Here is a 14,350-nt window from a genome sequence, read left to right on the forward strand (position 1 = left end):
TTATTATTATTATTATTATTATTATTATTACTTTGGAGACAGGGTCTCACTGTGTAGTTCAGGCTAGCTTTGAACTTACTGTGTAGCCCAGACTGTCTGTGAATTGATAGTGATCCTCCTGTTTCAGCCTCCTGAGTGTTGGATTATAGGTGTGAGCCACCGTGCCCAGCCTCTTTATTATTATTTACTTAAATTAAAAAATTTTTTTTTGAGACAGGGTCTCACTGTGTAGTCCAGGGTAGTCTTGAACTTACTATGATGTACCCCAGGCTGGCCTCAAACTTGTGGTGGTCCTCCTGCCTCAGCCTCCCAAGTGTTGGGATCACAGGTGTGTGCCACCGTGCCCGGCTGAAATAATGTTTTTTACGTAATCAAGTGTATTACATGAAAGACAGCTTGGTGTGGTGGTGTAGCCTGTAAGCCCACCACTAGGGGGCTGATCCAGGAGAATCGCAAAAAACCCAAAAAACATTGTTTCATCGTGTAATAAATTCTTAAAATTATTCATGAGCTACTTTACATTCCTTTTTCAAAACAGTGTTTTCAAAATCACTGTGTAGGGCCGGGGATGTAGCTCAGGGGCAGAAGCACCTGCCTGCCAAGCGCAAGGTCCTGAGTTCAATCCCCGGTGCAGCATGCGTTTTCCACTTCCTCAGACGCGTCTCCAGAGTTCAGTGACCCGCTGCGGCTGGAGCGCACAGGCTCTCAGCGGACACTCTGGGCGGAGCCTGGGGCCCCTCGCACAGTCTGCAAGCCCTGGGCAGCGCTGACCTCTGCGTCTGCTCTTCTCTTTCAGGCTCCGGGTGCTCCGGGATGGAGCAGGTGTGCAGAGGGTGAGGACCCGGCCCGGGGACCGCGTCAGCTGCTTCCTTCTCGGTGAGGCCTAGTGGAGATGTCCGTGGGCTGCAGGCTGCTGCTCCCCCTCTGGGGGAGGACCTTGCTCCTCCTCCTCTCCGTGGCCGCCGTGCAGGCCCACTGGCCTAGTGAACCCTCGGAGGCCGCCAGAGACTGGGAAAACCAGCTGGAGGCGTCCATGCACTCCGTGCTGTCGGATCTGCGCGAGGCTATTCCCACCGTGGTCGGCATCCCTGACGGCACGGCTGTTGTCGGACGCTTGTTTCGAGTGACTGTCCCCACAGATGTGATCGCCTCCAGCGGAGAAGTCGTCAAGGTGAGCCTGGGTAGGGGGTCCAGGTGAGCATTCTCCTGTCAGTTGCACTTCCAAGCTCTAGCAGCTTCGAGTTCAGTTCTTGCAGTACCTGGCGTCTCTCCTGCGTTCCCAGGGTCCCCGTAAATTTCACAGTAGCACCCTACTCTTTATTTGTGCTCCTGTTTTGAGGGTGTCACTGTGACAAAGCTGTTACTCTACACTCTTTAAGGTCTTTTGGTCAGTGATTTATTTTATTTATTTATTTTATTACATTATTATTATTTTGCTGTACACAGGGTTGAACCCAGCACCTTTACACTGAGCTATCTCCCCAGACCTTTAAAAATTTTTCTCTTTTGAGATATGGTCTTGCTGACTGGCCCAGGTTGGCCTCAGAGTTTGAATTCTCCTGCCTTAGTCTCCCAGAGTACTGGAAATCCAAGCATGCATCACCATGCTTGGCTGGTTGTTGATTTAAGGGTTTGGTGAAAGGATGTTGCTGTGTATAGGAAAACATCACTTTTCACAAACCGTGGAGTTAAGCCCCAAGTACAAGTTTTAAGTGCTTTGAACTTAGTTTTTATTTTTCTTTTAAAATGTAATTAATTAATTTTTGAGACAGGGCTTCACTGTGTAGCCCAGGCTGACCTCGAACTCACGGTGATCCTCCTGCCTCAACCTCCTGAGTGCTGGGATTACAGGTGTGCGCCAACACACACATTCTGAATTTATTTTTAAAAAACAAAATATAGAGAAACATAGTTCTACTCTGATTTGGTGATTTACTTACACTGATGTGTTTAATCACTTAAGTACCAAAGTAAGAGCCAGGTGTGGTGGTGCACGCCTGTAATCTCAGCACTTGGGAGGCTGAGGCAGGAGGATCATTGCTAGTTTGAGACCAGCCTGGGCTACAAAGTGAGCTCAAGGCCAGCCTAAACTGCATAGTGAGATCCTGTCTGAAAAAGACCGAAAAAAAAGAACCAAAGTAAGTAAGCAGACTTCAGCTTCTGAGCACTGGGTACAGAAGGGTGTCTTCGCGGGCCCAGGATGGAAGCTTTTGTGTGAAGAATCAGTTTCTCTCCTTGGTTCAGTCCTGAGTGAGTCTGCATGGTTGGCACATGGGTGGCATGTATCCCTGAAGTTATGAATACCTCGCGCAGTAGAGGTTAGCACTTTCTTTTTGTTTGTTTGTTTTGTTTTCTTGAGACAGGGTTTCACTGTGTAGCCCAGGCTGGGCTTCAACTCTGGGTGATCCTCCTGCCTCAGCCCCCTGGGATTATAAGTGTTCGCCATCACACCAGGCAGCACATTTTTTTCTTAAAGGGCCAGATAGTAAATACTTTAAATATTTTAGGCTTTGCAGGTCAGTGTGGTTTCTGTCAAAACTTTTCAATTTACCAATATAGTGTGAAAGTTGATATAGATGCTCTGTAAATGAATAGACACAGCTATGTTTCAGTAAAGGTTTAATTATGGCTGGGGATGGTGGCATACACTTACAATCCCATGTACTTGGGAGGCTGAGGCAGGAGGATCACAAGTTTGAGGCCAGCCTGGGTAGCATAGCAAGGTGCTGTCAAAATAAAATTTTAAAAAGTCCTGAGAGGTAGCTCAGTAGTGGAGCATTTGCCTAGTATGTAGGAAGGCCTGGGTTCAATCCCTGGTACTGCTAAAAAAAGAAAAAACCTTTATTATAGATACTGAAACTGAAATTTGAATTCCATAATTTTCACATGTTAAGAAATTTTTTTTTTGCTTTAATTTTTTCCCAATCACTTGAAAGTACAAAAACTGGTTATGGTGCACACCTGTAATCCCAGCACTTAGGAGGCTGAGGCAAGAGGATCTTCTGGAGTTCAAGGCCAGCCTGAACTGTATAGTGAGACCCTCTCTCAAACAAAACCAAACAAAATAAAAACATACGGAGCCACATTTGGCTCTTGGTGATAACTTGTTGGCTCCGTCCCTATAGCATTCTTTCCCTAAGGTGTGGTCTGGAAATGAACTAAAAGTATTAGCAGCAGTGTATTGTGTTGTGGTCGTTCTTATTCTCTCTGCATGTAGATTCCTTTCTTCTTTTCTTTTCTTTTTTTTGAGACAAGGTCTTGCTATGTAGTACAGGCTGGTCTCAAATCTGAAGCCATCCTCTTGCCTCAGACTCCCTAATGCTGGGATTAGAGGCGTGCACCACTATACCTGCTTGCATGTAGATTTCTGTGTACACATAGAGTTCTAGATATTTGTTACTGTGCTTAAACCACCAAAATTCAGTGGTTTGAAACAGCAAGCTGTTTTGCTCACACTTTCTTGGCCAGGAATTCTTGCAGTAGAGGCTCGCCTGGGAGCCACATTTCCACCTCAGTGGCGCTGGCTGGAATGGCTTACAGGGGAGGTGGGGGCTGGAGAAGAGGATCCAAGTCCGAAGTGTCTGATTCACGGCTTGCTTGTTCCCGCTGCCTGTGGGCAGTGAGCTAAGCTGGAGCCATTGATCAGCGTCCTTGGTTCCTTTCTGTATAGATCTGTCAATGGCTGCTTAAGTTTTCCCACAGCTTGACATCTGGGTTTTAAGATTAGATACTCCAGAAAACAGGAAGTAGGAGCTGCTGCAAGTCTCTTAAGGTGGACCCTTGGGAATTTGCACAGCAATACTTCTTTTGTGAAGCAAGTACTGGTTCTGCTGGGTCCTTACCGGTCTGATCCTTCCCAGCACAAAAGCCCCAGGCTTCTGAACAGACAGATTTGGCCAGCCGTAATCCAAGTACTGGGGAGGCTGAGGCAGGAGGATCACAATGAAATGAGGCCAGCCTGAGCTACACAGTGAGTTCAAGACCAGCCTAAGCTACAAGGTAGTTTAGGTACCTATCTCAACTCAAGAAAAAAAAAGAAAGAGACGCTCACAGATTCCATGTCAGTCTTTTATGAAGTGAGTCTGGTGACCCTTCCTCTTAATTCTCGGTGGACCTACTTTTTGCTTGTACCCTTCTTTTGTTCCCCTCTGCTGGCCTCTTTCTCTTTAGTTTATTGGTTATTCTTAGGATGGCCTTGTGATCTTAGGGTGGCCTTGTGATCTCAGAATAATAAAGATTCTGATCGAGCAGTACCTCAGCTTCACAGAGCTCTTTGTAATTTCTGGAGTATTTGCATAACGCTTCCCATAATCTTCTAGTAGCCCCCGCAGGCTGGGTGGGAATCTGCTGATGAAGAGTGGCCATTCTGGAGGGTACGCTTCTTGCCTAACTTTTGATTAATCCCCTAAGTATCTGCACCCGGAGTTCATGAACTTTGTTTCAGTGGCCATTGGAATATTTTACATGGATTAATTTTGACCAGAAATGCCTTGAACTGATACAGCAAGCTGGATATTTACAGTGTCTGGCAAAGACATGTAACAGGCTTATTCATCAGGGGAGTGAAGAGATTTTACTGGGAAAATAGGATTTTATCTGAGCGTAATACAGTTTTGTGCTTCTGAATTGGCATACATGTCTCAAACTATCATTTGCAGTGTTAGTGCCATTTTTGTGTGTGGTATGAGGGGTTGAACCCATGGCCTTCATACCAAACTATATCCCTATCCTTTTTTCTTTCCTTTTTTTTTTTTTTTTTTTAAAGATAGTGTCTTGCTAAATTGCCCAGACTGAGCCTTGCGGTCCTCCTGCCTCATTCTCCCAGAGTGTTGGGATTACGGGCGTGTACCACCATGTCTAGCTTAACAAAAACTGTGGGTACTGGGAATTGAACCTAGGGCCTTCACACTGAGACACACCCTCAGTCAGTCCTGATTTTAATTTGTTGTTGTTGTTTATTGGTAGAATTTTTTTTTAAATTAAAAAGCAAATACCAAAAAAACCCCCACAAAAAGCCAGTTTTCCAGCAACGCACAGGAGAGGTATGGGTGGGGGTGGTATCTGTCCACCCAACCCAGCTCCCAGCCAGTGTGGTTTTGGCAGCAATAAAGGATATGGGGTAATGACCCCCAGAATAAAAGCGGTGTGTGTGTGTAGAGGAAGAGGGGGTGCAAAAGCAGCTGGGAATGGTGTGAGAGGAAAGGACAGATGAGGTCAGTCCACACGGAGGCAAAAGACACCTTTATCTTTGTAAGGTTTAATTCACAAAACCCCACTACTGAGCTGTAGTCAGGATCAAGCCCTGTGTGATCTGGCCTCTGGCCTCTCCTGCTGCTCCCCTCTGTTCCTGGTCCCAGCCGCACTGGCCTTTTCTGCTTCGTGAGCACGCCTAGCTCAGGCTCCACCCAAGGCTTTTGGCTCTTTCTTTGCATGTGGGTACAGCGGCCTCTCTCAGGTGCTCCGCCTGAGCATCAGGGGAGTGAAGAGATTTTACTGGGAAAATAGGATTTTATCTGAGCATAATATAATTTTGGAGTACTGGGATATTGGAGCCCTTTCCCTGCGCCCTGATGAAAGTAGCTTTCCCACAAGTGGGCAGGCTGAGGTGGGAGGCCATTTCGTCACATTTCTTGTCGATCACACCACCGTGGACACTTTCTTTCCCCATCCCTAGGACTGGTGTCTTGGCAGTCATGGTGACAGTGACAGTGAAGGTTGGGGCTCCACCAGTGCTCTTAGTATGAAGATCCATGGTAAATTCCCAAACCTGTAGCAGTGAGTCCTGGATCACAGAAGATTTCTGGCCCCCAAGTCAGCCCATTCACAAAAAAGACTTCACCTGTCTTTGCCAACTCACACACCGAGTTCAGCTGGCATGATGCTGGTGAAGGTTTTCCTGGGGGTGGTGGTCCAGACAGAGGACAAGTCCTTGTAGCTCTTGATGGCCACATCCTGACAGGTCCTGTCTGCCACGAGGTTGTTATTCTACCCAGCCGTGGGTGATGCTGCTGGGGCTGCTGTCAACCCTGCTGCTTCAGGCAGGCTGGGGTTGGGCAGGTGGGCGGGGATAGGTGGAGAGCTTGGGGTCTAATTTTTTATTTTGAGAGAGGATCTCACTAACTTGCCTAGGCTGGCCTCGAATTTATGATCCTCCTGTCTCAGTCTCCAGAGAATTGGGATTAGAGGCAAGCACCCATCACACCAGGCTATAGTGTTGTTTTATCTACTTAATTTTACTGATACACTTAGAAATTATATATATGAAATCAACATGAGGCTGGGGATTTAGCTCAGCTGCAAAAGCGCCTGCCTGGCAAGCGCAAGGTCGTGAGTTCAGTTCCCGGTACCGGAGAAAAACCAAAAAAAAAAAAAAAAAGAAATCAACATAATTGCCAGGTGTCCTAGTTATTTCCAATATGCTCAATTTAGCCGTACAAGATTCTGAACATGCCATCACCCAAAAACTTGCAGACCATTCTGCTGGAAGTAGTTTTAGGATGAGGCACACCCACACCTTCCAATCAGAGACGTGGACTCAAGGAACCTTGTGGCTTTCTTTTATGACTACGCACCTGCCCCATCTGCAGCAGGTGGAAGGCTGGCTGCCAGAGCTGTAGAGAGAGGCAGCACGGGGCTGTGCCTGGGCCACTGGGAACACTGACAAGGTCATAGCTGGCACCCATCCTGGAGTGGCCCCGGCTGCCAGGTGCCTCTGTGATGCCTGCCTGGCTACTTGGATAATCCTGCAGAAGCTCAAGCGTGACACACTCTGATGAGGATGGACAGGGAGAGGCATTTTGCATCTCACGAGATGACAAGCAGGCCTCTGGAACCCTTCGGACGTCTCATTTTGGTAGAGCCTGTGAGGGTAGCTTTTCATCCCTGCTTGTGTCAGCTTGCCTGTAGACCATGTGGACTTCCCCCGAGCCAAGATGTCACAGGCTGGGAGCAGCCCTTCATGGAACTATGCTCGCACTTGCTGGCGTGGGCCCCTGATTGTTCGCCTGAGAACAATGGGTACTCTTTTTGGCCAGGAAGAGGAGTTCATGAAAAGAGCATTTCTTCGGATGCTTGAGGACTTTGTGCAGTGCGGCCTGCGTGAGATGAACTGCAGTCTCTTCCTGTCTTGAGTGGGTGTTCCCCGGTCCTGAATGGGCCCCTTGTGCGCGCGGTGCACTGGGAAGTGTGGGCTGGCGAAGTACGGCATCTTGGGGTGGGATGTCGGAATGGCATCTGCCCAGGCTCGTCAGCTCGAATGCATATTGAAAATATAAGCTTTTGTGTTTAAAAAAAAAAGGAACTGAAAGAGAACATGACAAAGTGAAAATAGATGATGTCAGGGTTTAGGATAGAGGCCTATTCTGAGAGTTTTACTAGTAGCTGTAACTGTGTTAGCTGCGCTTATCTTTTTGGGGGGGATTATTTCATCTGTCTGTTGATTGATTGATTGATTGATTGATTGATGGTACTAGGGATTGACCAAGGAGCTCTACACTGAGCAGAATCCCAGCCCTTTTTTAGTTTGAAACAGGCGCTCCATAAATTTCCCAGCTAGGCTTGAGTTTAAGATCCTCCAGCTTCAGGCCCTTAGAATGCTAGGGTTACAGGTTTGTGCCACCGCACCCGGCTGCATTTTTGTTTTTAGAGGAGAACAGTTAACATCGAAGTGTTTCATAGCTCAGACCAGAAAGGCAGTGACAGTATGTTCACAGTGTGATGCTGTGGTCTTGATCTTCATGGCAGTACCCACGTGTGGGCTTGGCCTTTTTATGTCTAGCAACAGGGCCACTCTTTGTCTCTTGCAGGTGTAGCTCTGCTTTACAGACAAGCCATAGCCCCTCACACCTACTTCCACCATGGTTCTTTATCTCAAGCGGGGAGAAAGGCCTGGCCCTCTGTCCGCAAGCTGGACCTGTGGCATTTCCTTGCATCCTGGCCAAGTGCCTGACAAGCTCATTATTTGCAGGAGGTTACGGAGCAGATGGGTCTCGTTGTAGTCCATGGCGTAGACAGAAGATAATCCTGAGTGTGCATCAGCACTGAGGCTCCGATTCCATCAGAGACATCGCCTGCTTCCCTGAGCAGGGAAGACCAAAACCGTCAGCTGGTCAGGAGTGGTGGCACACATGACTGTAATTTCAGCACTTGGGAGGCTGAGCCAGGAGAATCACTACAAGTTCAAGGCCATAGTGAGCCTAAGGCCAGCCTGAACTATATAGGGAGATCCTATCTCAAAAAAAGGAAAAGGAAGAAAGGTTAGCTCGAAGGAATGTCTGTGGTCCCCTGCAGACCTTTGCTGAGGGGTGAGTGACTCACAACTCTGCAGTTCTATGGTGGGAACCAGCCTGTCACTGCAAATGCATGTGTTGCTGCCACAGAGCCACTCTAATGCTCCCTCTTGCCTGCCCTTCCTGGCCTTCCAAAGGCAGAACCCAGGGCTTCAGGCAGGCTAGGCAAAGGCTGTTCCACTGAGCCACACCCACAGGTTTAGGACAGAGATTCTTTATACTGGGTAAACCAAGAACTCTGAGGATAGTCAAAGTTCAGTATACAAATATGCCATGACCCAATGCACCTTTTCAACATGAAGAGCTGAATGCGTCTTTAGGCTCTCATCTGCGGCATGTCCTGTTCTTCCCTCATGTCCTACAGGGTTTTCACCTGCTCCTGGCAGACAAGTCTGTCTGCAGCCTCCCCCTGATCCTCTGGTGCTTTCAGGTATGAGCAGGGAAAAAAGGTCCCACTGTGCACTGGATCCAAAGCCGGCTGGGAATCAGCACTAGGGAGCAGAGCCTGGATATACCTCCCTCCTATTTCTGCAGCAGCTTTACATTGTTTACCGAGCTTCCTCAGAGCCCACCGGATCAAGTGGGAGCCGGCATTGGCAGAGTCCTGCATGTGCCTAACTCTAGAATCATGCCAGGATAGGACCCTTTCTCACGTTTTACAGATAGCGACACAGGAGTTGAGGTTAGGTCAAGTCGCCCTGCCTGGATCTGGGATTCATAGGCTGGGACTTGCACACTGGTGGGCTGCTGTTACAGAGGTGAATCCTGGCGTGTTACAGGGTCACATCTGTCAGAAGGAACCTCATATTCTGCTTCACCCTTAGGCCCCAAGAGGAAGAGAAATAGACCAGAGCCTGTAAGTTTTGAAAGCTGGGGAGGGTATTTAAGAGTTCCTGTGGGTGGCGCTGGGGATTTAGCTCAGCGTCACAGCGCCTGCCTGGTAAGCACAAGGTCGTGAGTTTGATTCCTGGTACCGGAAAAACAAACAAACAAACAAAAAAGAGTTCCTGTGGGTAAGGAGCTCTTGCTTGATCAGAGTAGAACAGAAGTTTCATCTGCAAGCACTTCTGTAGTGAGCCAGGCCCTGAGTTTATTGTTCCCCGGGATGAGCTGCTTGTGGAACCCTAAGGGGACTGTGTACAGTGCCAGCCCTTAGACCTTCAAACTCTCCCTAAGTGGCCTTAAATGCAGAGGTGCCAGCTTGTCTATGCTTTGGCCAGGTTCCTATGTGTCTTCGTTAGTTTTATTATTGTTGAGACAAAGTACCTGACATCCACAGTTAAAGGAGGAAAGGTTTAATGTAGCTCATGCTTTGTACAGGTTTCAGTCCACAGTCAGCTGGCTCCAAGGCAGGATGGGATGGTAGAGGGACATTGCTGAGGAGAAACAGTTCACAGCAGGCAGAAGGCAGCAAAGCAGTGAAGCAGCGAAGAAACAGCAGCGGAGCTGGCATGCAGTCTTTCTGTCCCTTTGTATCCATCCAGGCTAACCTCCCTTTGGGTGGTGCCACCCACACCCAGGGTAAGCTTTCCCATCGTCCACACCCAGAGCTATGCCACACCGATCAGTGGACTCACTTAGTAGTCACACATCCTTAATCCCAGCATCACATACCCTAGATCCAGCCACCTCTGAAAAGCCCCACCTACCACTGAGGCTTTGCGGGGGCATCTCAGCACAAGCTAAAGCACCGTGGAACCAAGGTTGTAAAAGTGAATTGTTGCCACTGAAGGTGCTGGTTGAGCCTGATATTCTAGTACCAGGATACCTGAGGTGAGGGGGTGGAATGACCTTTCCTCCTTAGCTGAGGAGCACACATGACCCAGGGCTGCCTGGTTCAGGCTATAGATCCATGGGACACCTGTCCTGCAGCCAGTTTGTGGCTGGGCTTCCGGTCTTGGGGAGGTGGAGTCTGCAGAGGGAAAAGCAGATGTGCAGATTGGAGAAGCTTGGCTCTTTCTGATGGCTTACTCTGAGTCTGTAGGCAAGACTATAGGTGCGTACCAGCATGCCCTCCTAAAGCCACCAGTTCAGATCTCCCATGTCCTGTGTTAATCAGCTTTTCATTGCTGTGACAAAGTACCACATAATTGAAAATAATTTAAGGGGGAAATTTAAGGGTGAAAATAATTTAAGGGGGAACGATATATTTTCTCACAGTTTCAGAAGTTTCAGTCCATTGCTGTGGGCCTGAGGTGAGGCAGAGCGTCATGGTGGAAAGGCGTGCTCAAGCAAAGCTGCTCACCCCATGGCAGCCAGGAGCAGAGAGCTGGAGAATGAGAAAGAGTCCAAGAAGAGAAAACAGCTGCGAAGACAGGTCCCCAGGGGCCTGCTAGGCCTCACCTCCTGAGAGCCCATTCAGATAAGAACTCAGCAGTGGCTCACCCGTCCCCTCTCAGGCTTCTCAGTCCAGTCAGTTTAAGACTGGCTGTCACATGCCCCAGTTTGGAATCGGGGATTGTAACTTCTTTGCAGCCCGGGGTTTTCTGTCGTGTTGGCTGGGTATGTTAACATGATACTAACAGGAGCTGTTACTTGGCATAGTGAAAATGTGGGTGACTTCCAGGGCTACCTGTGAGGGAGCCGTGGCCATAGAGTGAGCTGCAGAGCTCTGACTGGTGGGTCGGTAGAATATGAAGACTGGGAAATAGGAGGAGGCGGGGCCTGCTTTGTGTGATGGGAAATGCCCTGGTGTCGCTGGAGACATCGTAGAGGCAGCAGCAGGCTTCCCGTTCAGCCATGCTGGTGAAACACAGGGCTGGGCACAGCTTCCTGGCCACTCGGGCGTGTCCCAGGAGTCCTGCCAGCTAGTTGGCCCCTGCCTCTGGAGCCTTTCCTGTTCTCTCCCAGCCCTGCTTCTCTCCTGCAGGTGGCTTCTCCTTGGCTGGCTTTGGCCAGATCTGCAGTCCAGCGTTTTCTCTGTTACTTTCTCCCTCCTGTCCTCTTTCTGCCATGTGAACTTCCATCACACTATGGTCATTAGGATGAAGTGGGGTAGGAAACACTCTCAGGTGGCTGGAGGCCTGGATCCACGCCCGAATCCACCTGCTCTTCACCTCCTAGGACCCCTTCTCCCTGCGCCTCTCAGCTCATGGTTCTGTGAGCACCCCACTTGGGCCACACATCTTTGTTTCTTTTTCTGTTTTTTTTTTTTTTTTTCCCCAAAATACAAATAATGGGCCAGGGATATAGCTCAGTGGCACAGCACCTGCCTGGCAAGTGCAAGGTACTGAGTTTGAATCTTGGTGTTTAAAAAATACAAATACCCAACCTTTGCTTTATGTGTTTACATGTGGATATGGCAGTTTGCATATTTAACATAAGCGAAGTGAAACAATTTAAAGCACAGGGTTTTCAGATGAAACATTTGAGTTAGCTGCTCTTATAGCTAACAAGTATTTATTTATTTTTGAGACAGGCTCTTGCTATGCAGTTCAGGCTGGTCTTGAATATACTATGTAGCTCAGGCTGGCCTCGAACTGGCAGTGATCCTGCTGCTTCAGCCTCCCAAGTGCTGGAAGTATAGGCGTGCACCACCACACCCAGCCAGAAATGATTTTTTTTAATGGTAGCAAAATTTTATTAAAGGTAGGCAAAGAAACAGGCTCTGCAAAGCAAGTTTGGGCCAAGTAAAGGTAGGAAAAGAAGTACACACTACAGTGTAAGGGTGAGCCACCTTGCAAGAGAGAACACAATGGCCACTACAAGTGATTTTAAAGGAAAAATAGTGTTTTTTATGAATCCGAAGACATTTCATGTTTACAGATAGTTTAACGTTTCTGTGCTTGATGGTGACCGTCAGAATGGGAGATTCCTTCTGATGTTGGCATATATACCTGATGGCATATATACCTTAGAGCTGATAACATATGGTCTCACAGAAGAAATGCTGCTCACAAGTCCCCAGAGCCAGGCTCAAAGAGCAATAGTCAGGAGAGGGTAACTCAAATGATGATTCCTAATAATGTCACTCAGCTTCTGTTGGGTTTTTGTTGGAAGTAGGAAACTTGTTTCAGCCAGTTTAAAGGAGGAAAAGTATTAGAGATGGACGGAGGAAGATGGGTGGAAAGGGGATGAAAAAAAAAAAAAAAGAAAAGAAACAAGCTGTGTTATGTACACGTATCTACTCCCCAAGGTGAACGCAAACTTCATATTCTCCAAATATGTATAAGTAAAAATTCAGTTTAGAGCCTGGCGTGGTAGTGCATGCCTGTAATCCCAGCACTCAGGAGGCTGAGGCAGGAGGCTTGCCACAAGTTTGAGACCAGCCTGGACTATATAGTTAGTTCAGGGCCAGCCTGAACTATACAGCGAGACCTTGTCTCAAAAAATAAATAAATAAATAAATAAATAAAAATTCAATTTAAATATAAAACATAAGCAAAGAAAAGTAAAATGTCTCCAATAAGGTTGCTGGCTGGGAAGATCAGGTGTGAGCCTAGGGTGTCCTCCTCAGTCTTTGAGGTTCCTACCTTTGGGCAGGAGGAAGCCCAGGGAACTATAGCCACTGGGGAACCCAGCAAGCATAGCTTTAGCCTTCTTACCGCAGAGAAAGCAGCACTGCAGTGTCCCTCTGTAGTAAGTGATGGCTGCAAAGGCAGTCCCTGAGGCTAGCAGTGGAGTAGTGTCTCCTGTGGCTGTTGGGTTTCTAGATGTGGGACAGGACAGTGGAACTGAGAGCACCTTTGGTCAGAGCAGAGTGAGTGCCATCTTTCTTGTGCTGGGGACAGACAGTAAATGTGTCACAAAGGTGAGAGGAAGGATGGGACCTGGGCAAGAGGCAAGGCTTAATTTCTTTTTGTCAGATGGTGTCTTGGTTACCTTTGGTTACTTTTCTCTCGTTGCTGAGACAAAATACCTGACACCCAAAATTAAGAAAGGAAAGGTTTATGTAGCTCACAGTTTGTGGAGGTTTCAGTCCATACTTGGCTGGCTCCAAGGCAGGGTGGCACATGGCAGAGGGGGACTAACTGTTCATGGGGGAGGGGAAGACAGCAAAAGCAGCAAGAGCAAAAGGGAGGAGTGGCAGTGGCAAGTAGCCTGTTCCCTTCCTTACATTGTACTGCAGGTTACCCGCCCCAGGGCAGGTGTAGCACTCACATCCATGATTCCAACATTGACGGTGAGGCAATCATAAACCCTAAAAGCCTGCCTCATGACTGCATGTGTCTTTGGGGGGGACACCCAGACACAAACCATAACAGATGGTAATACAGGATTTTTTTGTTTTGTTTACAGTGCTGAGAATTTAACCCAGCGCTGCACACATACTAGGCAAGCACTCAAAGCCTCGCTCTGTAATTCAGGTTGGCCTTGAACTTACTATGAGTTTCTATGGTAGTGTTCCCTTGGGTGCTCTGAGTATTATTAGTTATGTTGCCGTAGAGAAGGACTTCCACACTGAAAGAAGTCTAGAAAAAGCTGTTGGGTAAAATAAGGAGATGAGCTCCCTAGGTCTTTTCTCTGCCAAGGGCAGAAATGGACTCTTGATTGTCAAAACTCTTGATTTCCCAAACCTGATCTTAGAACCTCTCTTAGAGATCAGAACCCCTTGAGTTTCCTTTGATAAATAATGCTCTAGAATGGTTCATTCTAGCCCTGCTATTTTGGCTGGGAACCACAGTTTTTCTTGAAATTTGAGAAGCAGGGTTAATTTAAACATTACGTATAATCAGTAATTCACTTTGCTACACAAAAATATGACTCTGCCCTCAAGCACCCTAATCCATCAGTTGTAAAGTTCTGGGGCACTGAACCTTCTCATCTTTGCGCCTGGACCTGTGTGCATTTCCACATGTGCACGGGAAAGGCATTCCAGGCCGGGCATATGAGCTCAGTAGAGGTGTGGTACCTGCAGTGGGCAGGGAAAAAACTGGTGGGAGGCTGGACAGGAATGCTGAAGGTTGGGGTGAGACAGACTTGGTCCTGCAGGCAGCATGGGCAAGTGGATGGCAGGGTTTGTCACTGGTATAAAAATGTATGACAGGGGCTGGGGATTTAGCTCAGCGGCAAAAGCGCCTGCCTGGCAAGCGCAACGTCCTGAGTTCGGTTCCCGGTACCGG

The 14,350-nt window shown here is 48.0% G+C and overlaps 1 protein-coding gene across 1 annotated transcript in view; it reads left to right on the forward strand.

The window, feature by feature from the left end:
* Positions 1 to 796: 796 nt before the first annotated feature.
* The window catches only part of Dag1 (dystroglycan 1 (dystrophin-associated glycoprotein 1)), a gene marked incomplete at its 5' end in the record, with an annotated part of 18,758 nt that continues 5,204 nt past the window's right edge, over positions 797 to 14,350 (forward strand). Inside the window, 1 exon segment of the mRNA XM_005410205.2 lies at positions 797 to 1,171. Coding sequence (XP_005410262.1) covers positions 893 to 1,171 — 279 coding nt within the window.

The sequence above is a fragment of the Chinchilla lanigera genome, unplaced genomic scaffold (assembly GCF_000276665.1).
Source record: "Chinchilla lanigera isolate Chin_1 unplaced genomic scaffold, ChiLan1.0 scaffold00131, whole genome shotgun sequence".
Classification (NCBI taxonomy): domain Eukaryota; kingdom Metazoa; phylum Chordata; class Mammalia; order Rodentia; family Chinchillidae; genus Chinchilla; species Chinchilla lanigera.